At 35.5% G+C, this 26175-nt stretch overlaps 3 protein-coding genes, 1 long non-coding RNA gene and 1 pseudogene across 10 annotated transcripts; 2 read left to right on the top strand and 3 right to left on the bottom strand.

The window, feature by feature from the left end:
• The window catches only part of LOC105130413 (wall-associated receptor kinase-like 10), a 7355-nt pseudogene extending 4811 nt beyond the window's left edge, over positions 1-2544 (bottom strand).
• A 1744-nt stretch (positions 2545-4288) lies between these two features.
• Positions 4289-5895, bottom strand: LOC105130358 (uncharacterized). The gene has a single exon (XM_011032821.1). It carries the CDS (start codon positions 5420-5422, stop codon positions 4490-4492), a length of 933 nt encoding a protein of 310 aa, XP_011031123.1. The 5' UTR covers positions 5423-5895; the 3' UTR covers positions 4289-4489.
• Positions 5896-11170: 5275 nt separating this feature from the next.
• On the top strand, positions 11171-18566 carry SRT2 (sirtuin 2). Of its 6 annotated transcripts, none has more exons than XM_011032817.1 (12): positions 11173-11488; positions 11598-11640; positions 11794-12037; positions 12172-12237; positions 12961-13006; positions 14014-14174; positions 14281-14410; positions 15449-15613; positions 17034-17161; positions 17737-17902; positions 17990-18058; positions 18188-18566. In XM_011032817.1, the coding sequence occupies exons 1-11, from the start codon at positions 11465-11467 to the stop codon at positions 18041-18043; spliced, it is 1227 nt and encodes a 408-aa protein (XP_011031119.1). In that variant the 5' UTR covers positions 11173-11464; the 3' UTR covers positions 18044-18058; positions 18188-18566. The 6 variants fall into 6 exon arrangements, 5 of the variants coding, with proteins under 5 accessions (XP_011031119.1, XP_011031121.1, XP_011031118.1 ...); XM_011032816.1 differs by having other exon boundaries at positions 11174-11488; positions 11595-11640; XM_011032818.1 differs by having other exon boundaries at positions 11182-11488; positions 11595-11640; positions 17803-17902.
• A 1490-nt stretch (positions 18567-20056) lies between these two features.
• Positions 20057-21714, bottom strand: LOC105130355 (uncharacterized). The gene is made up of 3 exons (XR_843227.1): positions 21678-21714; positions 20685-20765; positions 20057-20093 (listed from the first exon to the last, which is right to left on the bottom strand). It is a non-coding gene; the product is annotated as an uncharacterized LOC105130355 (long non-coding RNA).
• A 588-nt stretch (positions 21715-22302) lies between these two features.
• On the top strand, positions 22303-24210 carry LOC105130354 (psbP domain-containing protein 2, chloroplastic-like). 2 transcript variants are annotated; one of them, XM_011032814.1, is made up of 3 exons: positions 22303-22835; positions 22962-23117; positions 23523-24210. In XM_011032814.1, the coding sequence occupies exons 1-3, from the start codon at positions 22455-22457 to the stop codon at positions 23718-23720; spliced, it is 735 nt and encodes a 244-aa protein (XP_011031116.1). In that variant the 5' UTR covers positions 22303-22454; the 3' UTR covers positions 23721-24210. The 2 variants fall into 2 exon arrangements, with proteins under 2 accessions (XP_011031116.1, XP_011031117.1); XM_011032815.1 differs by having other exon boundaries at positions 23455-23699.
• Positions 24211-26175: the final 1965 nt, after the last annotated feature.

Here is a 26175-nt window from a genome sequence, read left to right as displayed (position 1 = left end):
TGGTCGTGAGCTCTAGGTGGTGGCAATCCTTTCGGTTCATCGAATAAATCCTGGTAGGATTGAAGAAGACTTAACATATCAGTATCCTTGATGTCTGGGAATAGGGTAGTAATTGTTCTTGTGCCTGTTGCTTTTTCTTCCCCATCTTCAACCGTCCTGAGACTACATTAGAAGTAATCGGCCACTTACCTCTAATTGCGTACCAAAAAACTCAACTGTTTGAGCTCAATGGTCTGGAACTTGGGTCGATTTTCTCCTTTAAGTAAGACTCTCTCCCCTGCCAATCAAAAGACATCCATAGGTGTTTGTAGTTGCATAAGATGTCACCTAACATAGATAGCTATTGTATTCCCAATACCATTTCGCAATTGCTAAGGTCAATGATATACACATCTGTTTGGAAATTTATTCCCTGCATTTTCCACCCAAGTCCCCTGCACATGGATTTGCATACCATCTTCTCCCCATTGGCTGCTTGCACTATCATGGGTTTTATGGTTGTTAGCTGGAGTTGTAGTTTAAGGGCTAAGGTGGTGTTTAGGAAATTGTGGGTGCTGCCTGAATCTATCAAAAGACAGACTGTAGTTTTATCTATTTTGCCATTGACCTTCATAGTGTTTAATCTCACGGTTCCTTCCAAAGCATCTAAGGAAATGTGGGGTGTGAGTTCCCTTTCAATAACTCTTTCTTCGGTTACCTCTTCCTCCATTAATCCCTCTTCTTCCTCCAGAATACTAAGGGAATACACTCTTTTATTCTTACATCGGTGTCCTAGCACAAACTTGTCATCGCACCAAAAACAGAGCCCCTTTAGTCTTCTATCCTCAAAGTCTTAGTTGTGAATGGATTTGGTGGGTTTTGTGTAGGTTTTTATGTAGCTACTGCCAGGATTATTAGTCCATGGAGTCGGAGTGGGTTTTTGTGGAGCTACATGAGGGTTTGCACTGTTGGTTGTGGAATGTGATGGAAAAGTAGTCATGGCTGGCACAAGATAGTGTTGGGAAATAGTGGGTGGTCTTCTGACGTAGGCTGGGGATCTCCTGTATGTTTGTGTATTGGATTGTAGTCGAGACAGGTTATATGCATGTCTAAGGGTTTTTGGTTCGAACATCTTGACTGTGTTTTTAATCTTTATTTCCAGTCCCCCTAGGAAGATAACCAAGGCTTGTTTCTCATTTACTTCAACCTTGTTCCATAAAATATCGAAGTCCTGGATGTATTCCTCCAACTCTCCCCGTTGCTTCAATTCCATCAGTTCCTCTAGAGGGTCTTGTTGGCCCCCAAACCGGTAGCAAATGGCTTCCACGTAATCTTCCCATGAGGTTTTTTTGGTGTCCTAAACTTTTAAGGAAGTTTTGATGCCAATAAAGAGCAACTCCATCAAGATAATAAGATGCAATTTGTAATTTCTCTGAATCTGCAACCTCCTCTATCTCAAAATATTGTGTGCATTTAAAAAGCCATTTGTGCACATCTTCCCCATTGAAAGTGGGGAAAAAATGTTTGGGTCGGTGTACCTTGTAAGTCAACATTCTATCCTCACGAGGCTCTTTGCCCCTGAATTCAGCTCCCTCTGGACTTGGAACTGGCCTCTCAGTGTTGTAACTAGAGCTTCCTGGAGCTTGAGAGAGTTTCAAGAGGGTAAACTCTATTTGTTGTGCCATGGTGCCTATCATGTGCCTTATATAATTAATCTGTGTCCCCTGATTCTCAATGGTTTGATCAAACTTTAAACTCTATCCCTTCAGTATGTCAACTAGTTGTTCATACTTCTGGCCACTGTCCTGCTTGACTGCTGCGATGACGTCTTCCATGCGTTTGATCTCAATGGTTCTAGTGTCCGGTGGCATGGTTGTAATCCGTGGATTGGCAGCTCTAATACCACTTGTTACGTATGCAAAGTTCAGTTATCCAAACAATATTAGCTCTGCTTGGTGAGTTTGGGTAGGGAGAAAACTTAGCAGGGGAGAATGGCATGATTCAGTGTGTAGACATGGTAAAGGTATGGGTAGCTAAGTTACAAAAGGAAGGTTGTTAACATTCCTTAATTGCAGGAGAGTCATTCATTTCTCATTTTTCTTAATGTGTAAATTCATGCAGTCTGTTGCAGGTATATATATAGCTGAAGACTACCCTCAGCTGCCCCTGATGGAATTATTACATTTGATCAAAACGCAGTGTTTAAAGAGAAATACAAAACGATATAGTTTAATTGACTTAATGAAACGGTGCGTATCCAGTAATGGTTATTTAATTTGAATCTCAAATCAAATCTCTTCTTCTCCTTCTTCCGTTGGTAACAGAAACTGATAAGAATTCCTAAAGACTTGAAAGAAACCAGACATTTCCATGAACAGAAAAGAAACCATTGAAACTAACAAATCAAAGGAAGATGTAAGGATGGCAGAAAGAATAGTGGGATTCGAAGACAAAGCAAATGATAACAACTTACACTGTTTGTTGGCAAGCTCTTGACAACAAGATCAAGGGTGAAGAAAACGCCCAAGAGGTGCCGAGTTGAGTGCCTGCGGGTTTAACCCCAAGTCAATGGATGGATGGATGTAATCCTAGCCATTTAAATTTGAGTTAATTTCAATTTATATCCCTAAGGATTGGGATGAATTCAGCGTTTTCTCTTAAGGTTTTTATTATGTCAATTTCCCCCCTTTGAATATCAAATAAACTAATAAAATTATTTTTTTCAGTCCCTAAATGTTTAAACTTTGATCAAATAAAACCTTTTACAAATAATTTGACCAGATAAATCTTTACTTATTGAAAAGGTCAAAATAACTCCGCTTATATATTATATTTAAAAATATAAATGCAAAAAACATAAAAAAAATATAATAGAACATGTGTCAAACTAAAAATTATATGCAAATGGAAGGTTTAAATTATGGAGCTCATATATAAATAAATAAACTACATCACGCTTGAATACTACCATTATCAGGTTTTCTCAAAAATGTCATTGCTTTGTCGGTTCATGAAGGAAGAAGAGAGCTTTCTTGACCATATCTGATGCTCGTTTATTTGTCTAAAGAAAGATTAGGACGGGGCATCATGAGAGTGGAAAATGAACGGTTCTAGCTGCTTAAATTCTTAACCATCTGAAGCAAGCTCAGTACATTTTGGCTATCCTGCGCCTGTGTCTGCATTATAGGGTTGATGAGGGACAGACCTGAAAGATATGTCTGAATCTTGTTTCGATTTCCATCGCTGCTGGCCTCAATTTCTATCTGAAGCAAGCTCTAACACAGCTTCGCATTTCTGCAGCTCATCATGCCCATCCTCCTTAATTTCCCAGGATATTCATTATTGACTAATGCAATAACATTTAACAAATGTTCGAAGGTGAGCCTATAAAAATTCACCTCCAACCAAATGAAATAAATCGAAGAATTTCAATCCTATTGATAATCTCTTTTCTGGTTCTTTCCAAGAACAACATGGGTTTGACTGGATTGCATAATGGCATTAATTAAAAGTTTAGCTTGCGTCTGCATGAATGTCCATTCTACAATTGCAGGTAAATTTTAAGGACAGCATATGTTCAACAAAAATACGCAAGCTCCTCGGTATATTGATGCTTATGATTGTTCCTGCTTAAATTAAAAGTTGTGTGAATTGCCTAAATAGATGATCTCTTTACTTGTTTGCCAAATGCCAAGCAATTTGCCTTCTGATCCTGGTATATTTATGTACAAGAATGACTGTCCGTTTGCAGTGGGATATTCTGATATCTGTGTTGAGCACCAAACCCTGCAACAACACCCATCTGTGTTCGAGGATGATTGGCGTGGTCTTGAAACAAGCACTCAGATTCTCTTATTCTCTTTAGTGTTTAATAATACCCTCCAAAGGAACACTTCAGATTTTTATGCGATTTCTATCTTGAATGCTTTATATTAACTATAACTGAAGGGGAAGCAATATCCTGAGTGATTTAGCTTATTGAATAATTTTTAATATTTTTACGTTGACAAGTGACAGGCTCAAACCTCATACCTCTAGGGGGAAGGGGGAAATGGAAGCTGGTTGACCTACAAGCTCGTTGGCGATAAATTCTTTTATTACTGGAGGCTTTGAATGAACTAATGGAAATATGAAAAGTTGCTGCACAGATCATGAGACCTGTTGATTCCCTGAAAAATGTTGCCTGGTTAGAGCTATGAACCCATGGATTTGGAATTGCGTCTATTGCACAAGTTACTCCAGTAAAGTAAAAGATCAATTTGAGGAATAAATGAATTCAAGATCTATGTAAAGAATTGTACTGGACAAAACTACAGTTGACATTATCAACTATGCTTCCACAATGGCATGGAAAATGTAATGGATCTGATATACATCCATGAAGGGCTCAGACCAGGGAGATAACCGATAACCTACTTTACAGGTTATATTTCTACTGGCAGGGAAAGTTCTAGCCATAAGAATGCCTGCGAATGATGCACTTAGCCATTTCCATAGAATACCACAAACCTTACTCAATCTTCCAGGCATAAAGGAAAAGGCAGAATTCTGCTGTTGCTGAGAGACTCCTGGTAGAAAAGTACATACTCCCATCACTAGTATCACTCTGCCCACCATAACTGCTGCCATCCTTGTCATCTTCTGGTTCTGGAACCCCTGGTTTGAATATGAACAAGCCATGGCCAGTGCCAGGGGTACTAAACAGCCAATCATGGACATCCCAGAACACTTGAACTGGTTGCCTGCTCAACATCACAGTTTGGTTCCCTCTGAATTTCCACTGTAAATTCATAACATGAATCACAACGATTCCATCTATGCTAATCCACATCTCAGGGTCTCTTGATCCTCCTGCTGAACTCTCTACAATAATATCATGTTCATTTTTCCTTTCGTCGAATTTAGCTCTGGTTGAGAAGGTTTTCCTGTGAAATACATTTTCTTTCTTCAAATATAGGATAGCCTCAACGAGAGCCGGTCTTGCTTTCGTTCTCTTGTAAGCCTTTTTCTTGTAATCTCCCAACAACAAAACAACCTCTTCATCTGAAACTATAGCAACATAATAATCGCTAGCCGGCTCAGGACTCCCGGAAAATTTAGCTGATCGGAAATCCCAATGTATATCTACTTGGCACCCTTCGAGCTCAAAGGACTTGCCCCCTTTTTTGCTCCAAAAAAGCCAAGGCTTAAGGTCAATCTTGCAATTGTAACAAGCTTCACCTTCAAGATTATTGATAATGAGGTTGAGGGTGTGATTCATAAGGTTCTTGCACCAAAAAACTGTGATAGTACGCCAATAACCTGCAACATAAGCATGGTAGGCGCACGTGACAGTACTCTGAGGAGTTTTATTTGTCGATGGATCATCTGATATTTTTTCTGGGAGTGCAGATGATAAGGAAGCTCCCAATGAGGAGTTTCTCAATGGATGTTGGAAAGACATTGTTATGTAAATATTCGAATGGAAGCGAAACTATGATTTCACAGGCATAAGAACGAATGCTAATGCAAGAAAAGCTGCGATCCCATTCTACCCTGCCCTACCAACGTATTTTCTGCCTCTTTTGGATTACATACAAAACTATTGTTCATAACACGAACAAAATGTCACATGTTACCTTATCAGAAGACTTTCTCAAAAACTGATCAATGGTCCCGATAGTGGCAAGATCTGATATTGTGTTGAAGAACCTGATGGTAAAAAACGCAGCTGAGTTATATTCCTCTGAAACACTCTCTGGCTTCTGATGCTTTTAAAGAACCTGAAAAGGCAACCAAAATGGGGTTTCTACAGCAGGAAAAAGGGATGCAGAAAAGTTTCTGTTGTTAGTTGAAGAAAGAGAAGGAAAGATGGTGACTTGGAAAGCATTTTTGGTGTATGGAGAAAATGTCTCCAGCCAGCTTCTGTAATCCAAAGCCTTAACCCCAGAATAGGAGGACTGATTGATAGGATTGTCACTATCCATTTGGCCTGAATGTTGACCATATATACACATCTTAATGGAAGCATATTTTCAACATTTGGCATCTCTCATTTCACCAACCACATAATTGCCCGTAAAAGCTCAGTTATTTTTGGAATGTGAGAAGATAAAGAGAACCTAGAAGGACTACAGAGGAGAGGTTCTTCTTTTTGTTGGCTGCAAAGTGCGTGCAAAGGCTTCTACAAGTAAATGATGAATGCGTAGGAGATTTATGACATCATAACTCCACCGTTATGTAGGGATTATTAAGTAATAATCTAAAAGTCATGGGGAAAATATTGTTTTTCACTCTGTTGTTCACCAATAAACAAATTATTGTGAATTTTTTTTTAATCCCTCTTTATTTTTTTATATACAAAAATACATCATAAAAGTCTCTATATATATATATATATATTAAAAATAAAAAATAAAATTGGACTCGTGACCATCTAGATTTGGACTCTATAAAATGAACAAGCTGAAAGTCACACCTGAAAAATCTACGGAATAAAATTATTAGGCTGCATGGACCAGAAAACAAGAAGACACTGCAAAAGCTAAGGTCTATAAAGGATGTGGTCTCGTAAGAAATTATAAATATTATGCTTTTATGAAATTTTTAGCTATGGCTGGGTTTTTGAGTTTTCTGAAATACATCCCTGCAGTGGAAACTATAGATTTTAATTTATTTTTTTGAGTGCTAAGTACCTCATTAAATATATTTATGATTATTCAGGGTTATACAAAAGTTGCAAATGTATTTTTCAGTTTTAAATAATTATTTTAAGATTGTATTATGATAAACTATCTTTTTAAATATTTGATTTCTAACGATAATTTATATGAATTATGAATGATAAATTTCAACTTTTTTCAAAAAAAAAAATTGTTATATATTTAATTATTAATTCCTTTTTTCTGTATTTAGATATTTTTGTATCATATTCTATACACTTTTAGAAATAAGAAGTATAATTTTTTTCTTTTATAGAAAAACTTAAAATTTTTATAAATTATAAAAAATCAAGTTATCTTTTAAATAACATCACAAATTATTTTAAACTAATTTTAGAAATGTTTTCAATCAAACCTGTGAATATTTATAAGTCTAAAATTATAATATTTTATACTAATTATATTCTGGAATTTAATTTTTAAAATTTATTTATAATAAAATCATATTTAATTAATTATTTTATTTTGATTTTTTAATAATAATTTTTATGTGTATGTAATTTATTAGATTTTTAATAAATTAATTTAAATATAAATTATACAATAAAATCATAATTAATTAATTAATTATTTTATTTTAATTTTTTAATAATAATTTTTATGTGTATGTAATTTATTAGATTTTTAATAAATTAATTTAAATATAAATTATAATTTTAAATAAAATAAGATTTACTCTGTTGATATTATAACATAGACGGGAGAACAGCTAGCACGTAAGATCAAAATTGGTTTTCAAGATAAAACATAAACAACAAATCAAGCATGTCTCATAACGTTTGGGTGATTCACCATATCACAGCAGCAATAACTTAGTAGACTTTGCATGATACAAACTACTCTGTATAGCAACAGAATCAACCTGCATAAGCTTTCTCCCCATGGAGGAATGCATCTTCTGATAAATCAATTACAAAATAAATGGAAAACAAACTCCAGTTTCTCCAGCTACTAGAATTAACTCCAACTTTGTATTTCAGAGCATGGTATTTGTTCCCCTTTTCTTCTTTTACAGCATAAGCATTCTCCAAGCGTAATTGGACGCGACAGAAGAAAAGCTGGTGAAGCTCTCAATACAATGTCGGGTTCACTGTTTCTATCTAATTAGTCATGGTGCAGTAAGAGTTTGCCTTCCAAGTCTTGGAAGAATCACCCTGGCTTTTCACCATGTCATTTCTATCCCAAATACACAAGCATTGCTCCAATCCTCAATCAGTATAACACTTCAATTGCCTTTTTGCACTTGTTAGACGATGCTATCATGATAAAAAAAATAGTTCATCATCTTTCATTTCTATTAAAACAACAAGTTTGGGACTAAATTCATCTTTTGCGTAAATCAACACACAACACTGCAATACATCATAAAAATGCTGAATGAAGGTGAAAAAATAGATGGATTCGCAGAACATTTCACTTTAGAAAGCTTAAAGTTTTTTGAAGCTACAACCAGTGCAATAAATCAGTCAGGCCTGTTGTCCTTCTTTACCATGAATACTATTGAAAGCTGCAGCTTGCAGCTACTATGTGACGAACAGGTCAAAGCTAAACAATCTACAAGGCTGTAAACAATCTACAAGGCTGTAAACAATCATATGCAACGGGACTCACAGGGAGACAAGAAAAGCTGCACAAGCTAAAATCCAGTAAAGAAATACTTCTCTAAAGGTCAAAGAAGTCAATTAACTATCCCTAAGTGATTCACTTAATAGTCATGTAGATCAGGCTTAAATCTTCATCTTTTTCTCCTATTCAATACTTTCTTCAAAACAAGTAGGCCAAAAGTGACAAATTTGTTCATCAAGAAAAATCGAATGCCAGACTGGTTAACAAACTACTAACTCCTGTGAAGCACAAGGACTAATTTAAAGCTGTGACTTGTGTCAAACCTGTGTAATTAAGAAAAGTATTATGAGCTAAGCTTTCTAGTAGACAGTCAAAGACGAGTTTGAGTACCCGCTTGAGTTATCAAGGTCTGAAATTGCAGGATAATTTCTTTCTAAAAGACGAGACACATAAGCTATTTGTACAATCAACTAATAATCATTCTACTCTTGCAACAAAATTATTCCCACTGCCAAAATGAAAAGTTTATTCTAAAAAATTATGAAAAAGGAAAATCTTAACTCGATGTACATGAAATAGGGCAGGCTAGAATTACAAGAGGCGTAGCTAGTGCCATCCAGGCCTCAAAAATATACAGTCTGCTGTCAAGTTTTTAACAAATTAATTTAAAGCATCAGATGTGAACCAAAAATCTGTAAATTTCCATGTAATTGCTGTCACGAGGGAACTGTGCAACAGGGAAAGGTCTGAAATCACATGAGATTCTAGAAACATCAGATTGACCAATAAAATTGCAGTTCTAAGTTAGCAAACTCTACTGTAAAGTAAACCAAGGCTGTTTCATCGAGAGGATTTCGAGCAATTGATGACAATGGGCACTTTGAATCTCTTCCTCGCCCCCAAAAAAAGTAGGGAAGAAATCGTTAGAACATGCTAATGGAACGCAACACATCCCATGTTCAACTATCAAATGAACGAGTCACAGCGTGTGCAGTTCAATTAAAAAGTAAAAGACTTGTAAGCGTAATTCATCCACAAACAATAATTGGTGCCTTGGAACAATAAACACAAAATTAGTGACCAAAAGTTTCCACATCAATGAACATTAACAGCAACCACAAAATCTAAAGCATTATCAGATTCTTAACAGGTCAAAATAGCCAATACAAAGACTATAATAACTTCATCACAACTCAAATCAAATAAAAAAGGAGTCTTGTCATCTCAAATTGCAGTTGCAGAGACCTTTTCTAGTTACACGACCAGGACTGAAATCAACTTAATGTTAGGTTGGTTGCCATTAATGTGCAACAACCATTTGCTATTGCACCAACCATGTGCACTCATCCAAGATGTCAAAGGTTGGCAGCCACCATTGTTGAAGAAGAGTTGGAGTTGGCAGCCACCTTTGTTGAAGAAAAACCTCCATGAATGCCTATAAATAGAGGCATATGCAAGAGAGCAAAACGAGTGAAGAGAATTATGAAAATGTGAAGAGAGTAGAGAGGAAGAGAGAGCTGCAATGGCAGCAGCCTTGCTGCCATTGCAGCAGCTGCAAGTGCAGCAAAGAGAGTTGAGAGTTGAGTATGAGAGGGTGTAATCCTCCTCCTCCATGTATTTGTTTTGTATTCTTTCTCTATCTCTAAATATATTGACTTCTCCCGTGGATGTAGGCGATTTTGCCGAACCACGTTAAATATTGTGTCAGTGTGCTTGGCTCTCCTATGAGCAAGTATCAGAACATCACCGGTCGAAATTCCCAACACTTAAGAATTACACAAACAAAGCAAAAACCTTTACATGTCCAAATCACTAAAAAAACATATGAGACCATCTGTAGTGAAGAACAAAACCCCAAACAGTCAAAAACTAGAATTTCCAAACAAATGGCAGTAAATTCTTAAAACCCTTTTCATATCAAAACACCCGTTTCAGTTAAAGATGGTATCTTTAATAATATCTCAGTAATGGAAGCCTGTCAGAACTCACCGCACCGCATCACATAAATAAATAAACGGAGCCTGATAGAGGAAGGTTTAAGTGGACTGTGGTTGTGCTTTATATGACCTCAAACCCAACTCCAAACTTTTTGGATCTTTATAATACTTAGATTCGAATTGTAGGGGAGATGGCTGTGAGAAAGATTTGCAAATAATTTGTTTAAAATTAAGGAAAGAAAGACTATGAAAATTGGTTATGAATTAAAATGTAATCATGTTCTTGTTTGGATAATCCTATCTTCGACACAAATATCATTCTTGAATGAGTTTTTGAAGAACTCCACCACTATTTTTTTGGGACTAACAGTGGTAGTATACAATTAAGAGTCACTTTATTTTTGTGTTTTAATTTTTTCTTTTCTTTTCATATAATTTTAATATATTTATGTTCAAAAATAAAAATAAAAATAAACATAAAAATACTATTTTAATATATTAAAAAAATAAAAAAATATTTAGAGAAGGAATTACAGCGATGGAATTCTGATTTCAATTGATCCCAATCAATAATTTTTGTTAAATAAGTTGTTTGAAAAATGTTATCTTGCACTTAACTTTCTAATTTTTTTTTATTCTCACTGTATAGTTGTGTTATTCACAGCTGGCTGTCAACGTTCAGCCACCAAATCAGTCCTCCATTCAATGGTGGAGGGATGATGAATATCCTGAGGTAAAGATTGTTGGAGTTTCTTAGAAAAAAAATAAAAAATAATTCGACCTCTATATTTAAAATAACCAAAAATCTTTATGATGCATGTTGTCTGTTGATCTCGACATTTATCTATTTTGTACGGTTTTGACGCTGGGAAACATCTGATGATATCCATTTACTGTTGCTAAGGAAAAAAATTGAATTGCAAAAATCACAGAACCTTCGAAGAAGATATTTCGTTGACGTTCAAAAATCAAAACAATTTGGCAAAGAAATTTTTCTATCAGCAATTTAGCAAGAAAAAAAAATTTAATCGGCAAATCTCATCTCACTGACGAAAATTCAGACTGCAGAGGTGTACATAAACGGCAAAGAAGTGATAAACGTGGAAGAACACAAGTTACAAATAGACAAACTTCTAAGACAACATATCCAAAACAACAGCCTCCATTACCGGAGCTTCCAATGCTAAGACCAACCACATAAATACCCTCCAAGACCAAGAATTTCTCTTGCAAATAAAAAATAATAATAATAGGCCAAAGTAGTTTTTTTACACAATCACCATGCTTTTGCACACGCACTTCTTTGTAAGTTATCTTTTCTTTCTTTTTTCCTGTCTCTCTTTCTCATCATCAAAGAATCAAAGTCTCAATCTTTTTGTTTCAAGTTTGAATTTTTCATTTGAATTTGCAGCAGACTTTAAGAACTGCAAGAAGGGTTCTTGGAAATGTAATGAAAGGCAAGTGGGTTGTTGTTTCGTATTGAATTTGATTGGGTTATTTTTTCTCTCTCTTATCACAGAACTGCCTTACGTTCATTTGTCTCAAATGGGATTTTCTTATGATTGATATTCCTTGATTTTGAAGTACTGTTCTCGACCTTGTTTTTGTAGATTCTGTTCAATTGAGCAACAAGAATTGTATGCCATTGAGAAGAGGCAAAAGGGTTGTTTCTTTTCAAGGCTCTGCTGTAAGATTTGTACAAACATCATACCGTATTTCACTGCCTGCTGGGAACGCATTTGGAAACCAAGAAAAAGTCTCTTCAAAAATTTTGAAAGACAAGAAGACAGTTCCTGATTCAGATCCTCCAAGTGATAGAGATGTTGATCTTTTGTACCAGTTTTTTGATCAAAGGTTTGAGCAATCTCAAAGAAGCTGTTTCTTTTCTTCTTTTTTTCTTTGTTGAGCAAAATTGTTTCATTTCTTCGATTAGCTATGTCTGTTTTGTAACAAAATGTGATATTTTTATTTATTTTTGCTTTGTACAGCACCAAATTAGTGGTTTTGACTGGAGCTGGGATTAGTACAGAATGTGGAATTCCTGATTATAGAAGGTTTTATCTCTTCTCTATACTGTTCAATAAGCTTAATACTGTCTTACAAGTCTATCATATCTACAAGATTTTTTTTTTGCACTTTTAATATATCAGTAAGCAGTGCATTTTTAATAATAATAACTGAATGAACTCCTTGCAAGTTTGCTCAAGCTGCTAGTGGTCAATAACTTCCTGCTTTGAAATTGTGGCAACTATCGTTGATGATGGCTGAATTCAAGTTTTTTGATGTTTGCATTGAATTTATTCTCTCACTCAATTTGTGCCCATGTTTGTCTGGTATAATGCCATGGCATGTTGTGATTCATTGATGAATCTTATTTTCTACGTCCACATTAATATTTAGGATGCACAAGAACTCCTTCACTGTGGATGGTTTTGTAAATTGTTCATTTCCGCTTGCACTTCATGTGAACTGGGCTGCATGTTTGGTATTAGATAGCCATCAGTGGGGAAAGGCAAAGATTGCATATGGTTCATCGATCACATTGATACAAGTGGCTGGAGCCTGCTTTGATCTATAGTTGTCTACTCTTCCCCTCTGTTGAGTATATGATGATCTTGTTCTTTTTCCCTTCTATTTGCTTATGCATTGGTAATGTTCAAACTGGTTATCCAATCTATGGGTAACAAGTGATGTTTTGTCTCTAAAAGCATTTTTGTTGAATTTTCTTGGTGGGGCCAAACTGATGTATAATGATATGGAATTTTATGCTGCTGCAGTCCAAATGGAGCCTACAGTTCTGGTTTCAGACCTATTACCCATCAGGTGATCTGAAGGCAGGTTGTCAGATATCTTGTTTCTTCAACATTTCTTCAACATTGATAAGTGTTTAAATATGTTCAAGGTTATCAGAACCGAAACACAGGAAAGCTACTAAATTTCAAGATTGCCATCTGTAATGGCCTTCTAATAAAGCTTCAGTTCTCCAGGAATTAAGCACTGTGCTAGAGCATCAATCTATGGCAGGATAGATGATCTTCTATTTAGACTAAAAGTTTTAGAAAATAGCAGCTTCTGCCAGCACAATTTGACTAGGGCTTACTTAGCTAATCTCACATGATGACTGTATCAGTCTCTGAACAAAAATGACAATAAAAAGAGTAGACCAATTCATGAATAGATGATTGGGAATTCGCTGAGTTGATTATCATAATAGAAAAATCTAAATCCTTAACTTTATGGATCAATTAATCTCTGCCAGTTAGATAATGGCATGACAGAGAAGAGATTAGGTATATCAATGTCTGTTCTTTTTTCCCTTTTTCTTTCATGCAATAGCTATGAGAGAAAATTTTAGAGTAATTCAAACTGTTTATTCAATATAAGGTTGAATTCATTGATGTGGAAGCCATTTGCAAATAGATGAGTTCTATATCTTATTTTAGAATATTTAGATTCATGTTTGCAGCTGAGGGACAATGCAGTACATTATTTCCTAAACTTTTGTTCAATGAGACTATCTTCCTTGTAGACTGGCACTTGCCTCATATATATTTTAGATGCCTATTGGATTTTAGTTCACTAAAAGGAATGCAGCTGGTACATGTTACTTGATCCTATGATTAGCATTGTTAGAGCCCATTTAGTTGTAAAAAAATTAAAAAGATTTTTATCATGGAAGCTGGAGCTTGTTCAGTACCTCTTCTTTCTTCTACCAAGGAAATCTTTTGTATTGTATTTTCACCCTGTTCTTTCCAAAGATTGGTATAATTGTTTTCCAAGGCAACAAAAGTTTACATTGTTAACATATACTTGCATCTCTCTATGAACAGGAGTTTGTCCGTTCAAGTAGAACACGTAGGCGATATTGGGCTAGGAGCTATGCTGGATGGAGACGGTTTCATGCTGCAGAACCTAGTGCAGCCCATTTTGCTTTGGCATCTTTAGAAAAAGCTGGGCGGGTTGATTTTATGATTACACAAAATGTTGATAGGTAACTAGCTGTTCATACCACTCCTTTTTTTTCGAGAAACTATGAGGGTCTCATGCAGCCATAGACAAGTGCTATGTTAACAAACTTTATCAAAATACTGTTCCAGACTGCACCATCGTGCTGGGAGCAACCCACTTGAAATACATGGAACGGTATACTCTGTGACTTGTCTAGATTGCAACTTTTCCTTTCCACGGAGTTCATTTCAAGATCAACTGAAGGCCCTCAATCCAAAGGTTGGTTTTGTACAATTTGCTGTTGCTAGGTAGGAAATATCCAGACTCTAATGTGTTATACACCATCATGTCATCAAAGCTTAAGAGGTAAGTTCATGAGCTAGCTTCGGTTCAGAGAGAATGACATATGGGTACAGCCGAACACTTTTGGAGATATGACTAAGTTAGATAAATGAGGTCTTAACATAGGCATACCATTGCTATTAGGTCAGGAGCCTCATATTCAATTAAAAATGTTAGAAATGGCTTTTAGAATGTGGATTGGAAATGTATGAATCTAAGAATGTAGGGCTTCAATGAGGTAATTGAGGTTCTAGCTGATAGAAATTGTGATAAGGTATCCAGTTACTAAAATCTCAGAGGAGGTTTAAAGAGAATTCTCAAATGCCAAATGGATTTCACGTACGAGCTTTAGTTCCGAGAGATTGACATAAGTAAATGCTGTACACTTTGAGTTAAGAGGGTATAGATAAATGAGGTGTTAACATAGGCATGCCATTTTTTCAAAGGTTTGGGGCCTCAGAATCATGTAAAATTGTCAGAAATGGCTGTTAGAACATGGATTGGAAACATAAGAATCTAAAAATGAAGGGCTTGAACGAGGGACTTGAGGTTCTGTCCAATAAAAATTGTGATAAGGGATCCAGTTAATCAAACTTTTGAAGGGTTTTAAAGATATTTCTCAAATGCCAAAAAGGATTTTCAGGGACGATGAGGGAGCAGTGTCCATCCCTTTTATTGGCGAGGTGATGGAGAGGGAGAGGATACCCATTTAAAAGGTGCCTATAAAAGGGATGAATAGGAGGAGCTAAAACCCCATCATAGAAAATATTTTGCATTTCTTAAATTATGTGAAAATGGTTGGGCAAGGTTACATGCAAAAATCACCTTTGAATTGCCTGTTTTCCTTGAATGGCTTTCTTTCCTTTTTTTTTCTTTCAACTACTTAATCCTTTTTTAACCTGGCTGCAAATTCATTTTTTCATCTGGAATGTTATTTATGTTGTGCTAAGGCTGTTTGAGAAAATAATCATGTAGTGGGCAGAAGCAATTGAAACTTTGGATAATGGAAGTCCTGGATCGGAGAAGAGCTTTGGCATGAAGCAAAGGCCTGATGGTGATATTGAGATTGATGAGAAATTCTGGGAGGAGGATTACCACATACCTGCATGCCCCAAATGCAATGGAGTGCTCAAACCTGATGTAATATTTTCTTGTACTGGTTTATAATTTTCAGCTGCTATATCTTTAGAGGCTTTTAAATTCTGATTCCAAAACAAATGTTTTTGCTTTTTCTTATTTCAGTAACTGCTTATGTTTACTATAATTGATATATGCAATCAATATCCATATCCATATTTTAGTTATCACTCTTTTTGACTGGGTGACTAGATGACCTGATGTATCTTCAACTGTGTAGATGTTGCGGAACAATGTGGTCATAAAAGACTGGTATAGTGCCATAAGTACATGGAATATCAGGATACTGGGAAATTATTTAATACACCTGAGGTTGTACTCCCCTTTCTCAATAGGTTGTACTCCCCTTTCTCAATGAAGGTGGGGTCCGTGGATAATTTTCATGGTGGGTCCCATGTTTATGTGTGTGAGAGAGAAGAGTACAACTCTCCAAGTGTGTTGAAATTGTTGTTATTCATGACTGGATTTCATCAAGTGCTATAAGATGTTAAAAGGAAATTTAAGTCCTGAAAATAAGGTAGACATGCATTGAAAATGCTAAGAGTGGCATTGTCTAATGTTCATAGAAAGTTGTCATTGAATGGCTTTGTCTAATGTTCGTAGAAAGTTATCATTGAATGGACGTGATGGTCTGTAAGCTTGTTAACTTTTCTGATATCAGGTAGCACATGCATTATGCATGGTTTTAAGATGGGGCATATATTTGTGACCATGTAGTTGTTGCTTTGCTATTTCACTGTTAACAGATGGTAATACATGTGAAAACAGAATTCATTTACATGATTGAATTATCTTATACACTGTGCACCCAAGGTGAATATGCCATTATAATATGAGTTTCTATCAGTATTTCAAGTATTCACTTCTTCACATCATTTTATAGTCTTTCTTTCATATTGAATTTCATATACTTGTGCATTAAGTGCCTAGTATAGGTTGTTACAAAATCCAGTAATTTTATTTTATAGCTGTCTCTGAATTGTTCAGTAGTTTATAGCTGTCTCTGAATTGTTCAGTAGAAGAAGGTTCATGGTGTGAAAAAACTAAAAATATCACATGGATGATACAAAATGTTCCTAGGCTTTTCTTTTTTGAGAAAGTGGTCATATTTTGAGTTCATCTGCTCTAAATCTCATTACTATAACCTCTGGAAATATCAATGATGACTTCTCATGGAAGGCTTTCTTGCTGATTGCATGGATTAACTTTGTATTATTTAACAAAGAAGTTGCAGTGTTTGCTCATTCATATATAGGGGCTATGACAGTTTCTTCAGTTCACAAAATGAAATGTGGGCATGTATGCAGCGCACATATAATCATTTTTATTCAAGCAAATGCACTCATGTATGATACAACAATAGCTGAGCTAAAGCACCTTTTGAAATATTGGTTCTGAACATGGTAATCTGCTAATCCTTAAGGTTGTTTTCTTCGGCGATAATGTCCCCAAGGATAGAGCAGACAAGGCAATGGAAGCTGCGAAAGGGTGTGATGCTTTCCTTGTACTAGGATCATCTCTAATGACCATGTCTGCTTTTAGACTTGTCAGGTAAATGCATTTTTTGTTCATTTCTCTATGATGGGAGATGACAAATTTTGATTGCATAACAGGGTTATGATCAGAGATACCTTCTTCCCTGGAAAATTTATGTCTTAGTTTACAGCTTCTTTGTTTCTTTTTCTTCCTTTTGATCTGGAAATAAATGAAGTCTCTCAAAATCTAAACTCAATGTTTATAATCAAGAAAATTCACTAATTGACGATGAGAATAGGACTGAGGATAATAACTGCCATGCATGTCTCCATGCAGTGAACAATACATCATTAACTGTGAACAGTAGTAACTGAATGTAAGCCTGCATCCTCTGAAGGCTGCAATTAAGTCGATGGTCATTTTCATCCCTGAAGCATTATAAGTTCATTTAAGGTTGACATTGATGTCGACTCCATCAAAGGGATGAATAAATGTTGCCACATGCACATAGATAAAGACTATAGCTTGAATCAAGACATCCTTAATTTCATGCGTGCATGGAATTAATGCTTGAAGTTGAAGTGGAATCTGGGATTTCTTAACCTTTTTCTTTATCACTGTACCCAACTAAAACACAACTGACAATGAAGCAACCGAAGCATGGTGTTTTTAAGACTGCTTAAGCTTCAGTTGACAAGGCTTTTGATATTGAACAGGGCTGCTCACGAGGCAGGTGCTGCTACAGCAATTGTAAATTTAGGTGTGACGCGAGCTGATGATATCGTGCCTTTAAAGATAAATGCCCGATTAGGAAAGGTGAAGTCTTCTGAAACCAATTTGGGAACTATTTTCTTCAGGTTATCATGTTTTGGCTTTATTGATCCTTGTTATGGGCTATCACAGATATTGCCTAGAGTACTGAACATTGGATCCCTCAGCATCCCTGCTCTCTCCTGATGATACGAGAAAGAGGTAAAATGAGAAAATACATTTTCATTAAGAAATAAAGATGCAATTTTACCCCTTCGCTTTTCAAGCATCTCAGGGATCCACGTTGTTGGTAATGCAATGAACTAGTTTGTTCTGCCTTTCTTTTCCCAGGTGGGGATTGAAATGAAGAGGGGCTATGAGCCTTCAAGTTTTAATTAAATGTCATGATAGTTTTTTCGTTGGCATCACTGCACCATCCTATAGAATGACTAGCGGAACTTGTTGATCATGAGTCCCCTTGAGATTCTGAGGGCATATCTAGCTCAGGATTTCTAGCTCAGGATTTCACCAATGTGAGTATCATATAATTGTGCATGATACATTATGAGGTAGCTGTTTGGAGGCAACTTCAAGATGCCATCAAGCAAGCAAAGAATGGTGTCTGCCATTAACATTTCAATCTGTTTGTGGTCGTTCCAGTAAATTTATGATTTGATTAAATTTGTTTGCTGTATTGGGTATAAAATCCTGTTCATGCTGTAACGTTTAAGGTGTATATGTTATTGGCGCTAGCACAATCTCATCTTCTGCAGACAATCCAGGAGAGAATCCTTCCAAGCATTAAGGAGAAAATCATGCCATTTGATTGCCTTACAGTTAATTGTGCAGCGTCTGTCCAAGAATTGATTAATTCTAATTATAATATAGTGTATATCATGTAACATCTATTTCCTTATTTCTCTTCCTCTCTGTTGTAAAACTTCCCTATATAATAATATTCCAACACCATGTGCAAGGTGTGGTTGATAATTATTGGTTTACAAAACCTTACATGGTATCAGAGCCATAAGATTAACCTCCATCCGATCCTATGGCCTCAGAAAATTCTTCTTCTACTCTATCCTTCAACACCATGGTTCACATGGTTACTATCAAAGTATCCTCCACCAATTTTCTTCTTTGGCGCAGTCAAGCGGTCCCTTTACTGCAGTTGATGGCTCAACAACAATGCTCTCTGCTGCCTCTGATCTTGCAGCTCACAACATGTGGAAGAAACTAGATCAGCTTGTCATGAGCCTTCTGCTTTCTTCTCTCATAGAAGAAGCTCTTTTTATTACTATCGGCTTTACAACATCAAGAGATGTCCGGAACTTTCTTGAAACCACCTTCAACCACAAATCTAAGGTCCATGAACTTCGAATTAAAGATGAACTTTATCTCATGAGACGGGGCTCTCGTAGCATTTCTGAATATTCTCGAATATGTAAGGCTCATTGTGATCAATTATCAGCAATAGGACATCCAATTGAAGATACGTACGGTGGATGACATGTTGATTTATTTGATGGAAAAGGATTCCAATGAACAATCATGGCTAGCAAATATGAACTCAGACCTGTAAATACAACCCAAATCCTTTTGAAAGATTAGAGTTATGAGTTCAGCGTTTCAATCCGAAGTCGGGCATGATTTACATATAAAATAACTTGAATGGATTGGATTGATTCGTGAACTTGTCTTTATATACATATTAAGCATTTCCATAAGTACTGTTGTTTAAGTGTAGAAGGCTGAGTTTTAATCAAAATAGGATGCACTATTTGTAATGGTTTGTGTTGAATATGATGGTAAGATAAGATTTTTAATTTTATATTCTCCAAACCTTAATGATGTTATTTTAGCTAAAAAAATGAGTAACTTTCCTCTAATTAAATTTAAAATGTAATTGTAAGGTGACCTAATTGAAATTCTTAGATAATTAAGATATCATATGAGGTTAACTGTCACGACCCGAATCCCGGATCCATGACCGGCACATAGGTAAGGTTTCCCTCCAAGGTTCCATACCTATGCGAACCCAAACTTACATACAAATTTATCCTAACTCAATCAGAGTTCAACGCAGCATTAATAACAAAATCAACTTCATAATATAATTGAATTGTCTTAATACAAGAGTTAATATAATTTTATAGTTTTGGAGCACTAATTAGACATAAAGGAAAATGCACGGATTACAACCAAAAGAGCAAGTTTTGAAGGTCCAACAAAAGTGACCTGCTATCAAGCTATAAGCCTGAAAATGATAAATAATGAGAGTGTGAGTTTAACAACTCAGTGAGTAGATAACGTTCAATATACACACACGAGATAATACAACAATGAGAAATATATATACAAGTATGGCTTTAGGTTCTTATAAAAAGGTTTCTCAAATAAGCCATAACAAGAATATCATATGGTAAAATTCGTCAGAAAATCAAAATGCAATGAGCATGAGGCTCCGTACTGTGGGATGATCAGTCCACACAGGTTGGTGACTCCCTCGACCAACTAGGGTTCAGATACGATGTGCACAAAGACTAACATTACCCTGTTAGCATGGGTATTCTGACTGACATACCATAGGGCTATAATCATAATCAAACAAACATATTAATATCTCAAGGCTTAACTCATGATATCAATCAAATGAGTAGCTATCAATTCAGAAGTCAATTCAAAATGCATACTGCCTCATATCAAGAATTCAGATTCAACAAATGATCATGCTTATCATAACAAGGATAATAATCACCATATATATTATCAAGAAGCATGATCCAATTCATATTAACAAATCAAATGTTTATAATATTCTCATGCATATGGAAAATTATCCACTCACCTGACTCGAAGCAAACAAAAGTCAAAAGTAGACACCGGAGAAAATCCTACTGACGTCCCGCCGGTAGAATATCAGGATTATCTGAATATAAAGAAAACATATTCAAGAATGACTCAAAAGAACATATAACCTATTTAATACACTTAACTAAGGGTCTATTTCATAACCCTATATGTATTTAAACTAAACTAGTTATTTTCCTAAAAACCCAAAAATTAATGATTTTCTCGAAATCTAATCCATAATAAAAAAAAAAAAAATTGGTAATACTTCACTAACTAACCCTAAATTATTCATCAAACACATCTGCAAAAGCTAATATTACAGCTAGGGACTAATCTGTAATTTATTATATTTTTAAGGGTCAAATTGTAACTTTATCCATTTGGAGGACCAAACTAAAATTATCATAAATCCATGACTATACTGAAATTCTGACCATAATCAATCCTAATTTCTGTCCAGATCATCTCATTATACTCCAGGGACCATTCTGTAATTTTATGAAATTTTTAGAGTCAAATGGTAATTTTTGTCAAATTGAAGGACCAAATTGAAAGTGTTAAAATTTCATAACTATACAGGAATTCTGCCCATAATTTATTTTTTATTCTGTTCAGAATCTTGGAATATGCCCCAGGGACCAATCTGTAAATTTTTCAAAGTTTGGGGACTAAACTGTAATTTCCACAAATTGAAGGACCAAAATGAATTTTCGTCTTCTTCAACCTCCAACCCAGAATTTCAACAGAAACCCACTGTTCTTTCCTTATTTCTAACATAATTTCACCATTCAAACAAAATCATAACTTAAAATCATCATCGTTCAATTCAATCTCTCAAAATCCACCAAATAATCCATTACCCATAACAATCAACCCATAACATTCAATTAATTCATCAATCAAACCTAAAACACAAATTTTCAAAACCCTAACATTTATCAAAACCAAAATTAAAACTTAGTCAACACATATTTATATATAATCTTACCTTTAAACTTATTTCCTTCAACTCCTTTCTATTTTTCTTCTAATTTCCCTCTTTTCTCTTCTTCTTCTTTCTCCCTTCTCTCTCCTGCCGATTCTCTCTCAAATTTCAGATCACTTATTTTATTTTATTTTACTTTCTATTTATATTTATCAAGTTTTGTTGAATTACTACACTACCCCTCATTCATTTATACCCACACTTTAAGCCACCAAGGGCTTTATTGTATTTTCCTACTCATTTATTCAAAACATCACATTAACCCTAATTTTTCCTTAGTGTATTGTAAATTATAATCATCATATCATATAAAATATTAAAAGTAAAAAAGCAGTAAATTCATGTTCTTTTAGTGTTTTTAATTTAATTTAATTTTAATGGATATACAACTATGAGAACAACCTCTTTTATACATTATAAAATCTAAAAAAAAACATATAAAAAATCTATAAATCAAGAGCATTTAAAAACATAAAATATTAAATGTAAACTCACCAAAAAAGAAGAAGAAAACACATGTGGGCTACTTAATAAGTAAGCATTCTATGTACACAATCAAACAATTAAATCTTATTAAAAGAGATGAAAATATCATAAAAAATACATAAAAAATAAAATAATGAATTTAAATTGAGCAAAGCTAAAATAAAAAAAAAAACCAAATATATTAATTGATACAATATTGCATGCTATAATCAATATAATAATACTGATCTTGATAAATACTATACCATTTGAAAAAAAAATTGTTATATTTTAAGAAAGAAGTCACCATATAGCATGGAGTATGGAGGAAAAATGTGTTCCTTATCATTTCCAGTTCTAATACTGTCATTGCAACTTGCCTTCTCTTTCCCAAACCACTATCCTTACCAACGGAACCACATGCTTAAAACCTTCAACATTTCAACTTCATTGTCTCCTTCAACCTCTTTCTCAACCCCAAAACATTACCACCCACAAAGCACCAGTCACCCTCTTCAAGAAGCTTTCCGTTCAAGCAGTAGAAGAGACCCGAACCTTTCAGTTCTTGCTCTTTTGATAACTGGGTCATTACAAAACTTGTCTAACAACATCTCTTTGGCTCAAGAATTGGAGCTTGATAGATACACTGACTCCAAGGAGGGTTTCACTCTCCGTGGACCCTCTTCTTATGTTCAGGTACATAGAAGATCTCTCTCTCTCTCTTTGTGGACACACACGCACACTAGTGTTGAGTACAGAGTATGTGAGTCTTGTATAAAGGTTGCTGTTTTGAAAGAGTTTGGTTAGTTTTGTGTGAATTAGGTGGATAAAGCAGGGGCAACAGTGCTGTTTGAGGAGGCTAGTAAGGGGAGTAACAATATTGGTGTTGTGGTGACCCCAGTTCGTTTAACAAGCCTCGGTGAATTTGGGAGTCCTCAATTTGTGGCTGACAAGCTTATTCAAGCTGAAAAGAAAAAGGTAAAATGCTTAACCCTGAAACTTGGTTATCTGCCTACACACATGCTTCTCAATTTTCAGAGGATAATGTTTTAGGTCCAACGTGCTTAGAACTGCTGTTGTTGGAGTCATAAACATTGTTTAGTGGTTTGAAATATTTCAAACTTGTTCCTATTTCTTTGTTTTTCAGGTATTTCTTTTGTTATCCATGATTGTGATCATGGCATGATCTCAGGATCATGATATTAGTGGGTTGTTATTTATCAAGCTTGAAATTGTAATGCTTCAGATGTTAATATTAATTCAGTTTTCACCTTCAAAATATATTGCTCTCATTTTCTATTTTTCTTTACTGCAGCAACTCTGTTTCTTCTTTCTTTATTCTAAAACAACTACAGGGAGAAACAGTTTATTCTTTTGGAACAGGAAAGCACGAAGGATGCCGAGGTTATTTCTGTGGCTGAGAGATCAGGCCATGGAGGTCTCCAAGTGTATGAATTTGAATACAAGGTTGACAGTACTAGGGGAGGGATGAAGAGGATCTTCTCAGCTGCATTTGTGTCCTCTAAGAGGCTTTACCTCTTAAAATATTACCCACTCGGACAAGACAGAGAGCCCTCTTGAAGCTCATACCAAACGATTTTGGAAGAAGTGCTTAATTCATTTGATGTAGTTCCAGTTACATGATTCTACAGCCCATTCTTTTGGGGCAGGTGCTTGATAGAGTAGACCTCTTGAATCTTCAAAGCTTAAGGTAACTCCAGCATTTGCCTCATACCGCAGTTATATCAAACTTAGGTAACCAAAGCTGGCTGACTAAATGGCGTTGCATGAAGCACTCAGAAGTGAATGGCTTCTGTTTTATTTCACATAACAAAAGTACATCCTTCCAGTGCTGTACATTACCGCAACCTATTCGGGAGATGAGAGTCTGGCAGGGCTTCTTATTTTATTTAGGCTCCTGCATTCAGATGCTTCCACATTTATGTATGCACTTTGAAAAAAAGTTCAGATCTATGAAAAGTTGGTACTTTATTGGTCGTTTTAATCTCTTAGCAAACAAAAGGATTTCATGCTCCTTTATTTTTATAATTACAAGAAGATATTTCTGGAAGAAGACTGATCACTATCTCTGCATATTTCATGTAACTATAGTGCATTCCAAGTGTAATACCGATGTAGCTAAGCCCAAATATCACTTTGTCATATGGATAAAGCTTCTGAAACTTCTGTATTACCGATAAGGGGATTATGCTTTCGTTTTGGCCCAATTCAGAAGTTTGAGCATCTCATCTTACCGGAGTGCTTTGTATATTCAGGTTGCATTGCAACACTGTATAAAACTTTAATGGAAGGGCTCTACATGACAGAGAATTGATCATCTCTTACTTTCCTTTCAAGTTAAGGTCTAATGATCACTATATGATATCCTCATCTAAACATTCTTTACAAAGATATGAATGCTGTCAGTTGTCCAGGAGCTTAGGAAAGTTGAAGAGATATTATAGCTGTTCAATTTGTTTATTTATTTTCGAGATACCCCGGGCTTATGCCTGTTGGTCTTTGCTTTTTGTAACACGATCAGTTAGTTTATGGCCAATTGTTTTAGAATGAGATTGAGATGGAGGATCTTAATGTGAGTCTTGTAGTCCTGGAAGTTTCAACATCCAAAACTGAATTTTTCTTTTTCACCTGGGAGAGATTCAGGCGGCACCTCTGAAAACTTGGAGCATTCCATCTACAGGCCAGGTCATTCTCAAGCCGTCTTAGCAGAATATTTGCAAATTGCCTCTGACATGTTGAAAACAATTCGCAAGAAGCTTTGATGAAAAAGATGCACCTTATCTTTTCCTAATAATTTAAATGGTTAATGGCTCAATCAGTTCTTATAAAATGGATGGATTAGAAAGTTAATTTATGTTAAAGATAAAATTAGCTCAATCATGGACATAAAGACAGATTAGAAAAATACCTCATTCTATAAGCATAGACTGAGATATTAACCCTGATTTTAAACCATGACCGAAGTCTTGGTATGCCCTTGGCATCCCACCAAGGGAACTTGGTGAATTGTGCAGCTGGAGAGATGTAATAAACTCAGCTGTCTTAAAGGGACCTTAGGTGCTACTGCTAGATGATTGTATCTGTTTCAAGCACTGAGATGGTTGTCTTTGCAAGGTTGCAGCTTTTTAGTTGACCTTTTCTGGTTTTGGTGAAACGGGGCAGCCAACACGAAGTCTTGTTTTTGTGCGTGTGTGTGTACGAGTTGTGGAATAAATCGAATCCTTAAGAGTTCAAAGTGCATGTGTTTATTGAAATTATATGGGAGAAGAATAATCCAATCGAAAGCGAATCTATCGACCATGAAAGCGATTTAATCAAGTGGGACTTGAATCTGAGAACCCAGCTTTCAGGGATTTTTTTATGGGTCCCCTTACCTAACTATATCCATTAACAAAGTTTGAATGATCAATGCTTTAAGTTCGTTAACTGAAGTCAAACTTACGGAAGAGAAAACTACTAGTGTTCACATGTATCCACCGCCTGCCATCTCACCATGTTTTGAGAAAATCTGTCCAGTCTTCAGATATTTAAAGATGTTGCCACTATTATTTTCATCAAAGAATAGAACCATTCTATTGTGAAACTCATCCCGATACCCCATATACATAATAGAAGAATCATTGAAAGAGAAATGTGAAACTGGATGCTAGGATGCGTGTGAATAATGAATATGCAGCTGTTATTATATTTGTTTGGAGGGAATCAACAAAGAAAACTCAAGCATGACAACAGCAAACTTGGACTTAATACTTACATTAAAAGCCACGAAGATTCATGGTATAAAGCAAGCACAAGCCAACCCCCCTCTCTTCTCTTTTTTTGAAAACTTTGGTGAAGGGAACCACTTGTATAACTAGTTCTGTCCTGTTTTGAACCAACTTCCTGGAGATAATATCTTGATGCCAAAGAGCGTAGACAACCAGAGGCAAAACCAAGTCCAATAAATGGATCCTGGGGAGAAGCGGCACAATGAACTAAGATACAAGCAAGAGCTCAGAAGAGATATTGGTCTTGA

This window comes from Populus euphratica, unplaced genomic scaffold, assembly GCF_000495115.2.
Source record: "Populus euphratica unplaced genomic scaffold, PopEup_1.0 scaffold45.1, whole genome shotgun sequence".
In the NCBI taxonomy this organism is placed as follows: Eukaryota; Viridiplantae; Streptophyta; class Magnoliopsida; order Malpighiales; family Salicaceae; genus Populus; species Populus euphratica.
Note: the sequence above shows the minus strand (reverse complement) of the source record. Positions and strands in the feature narration are given on the sequence as shown.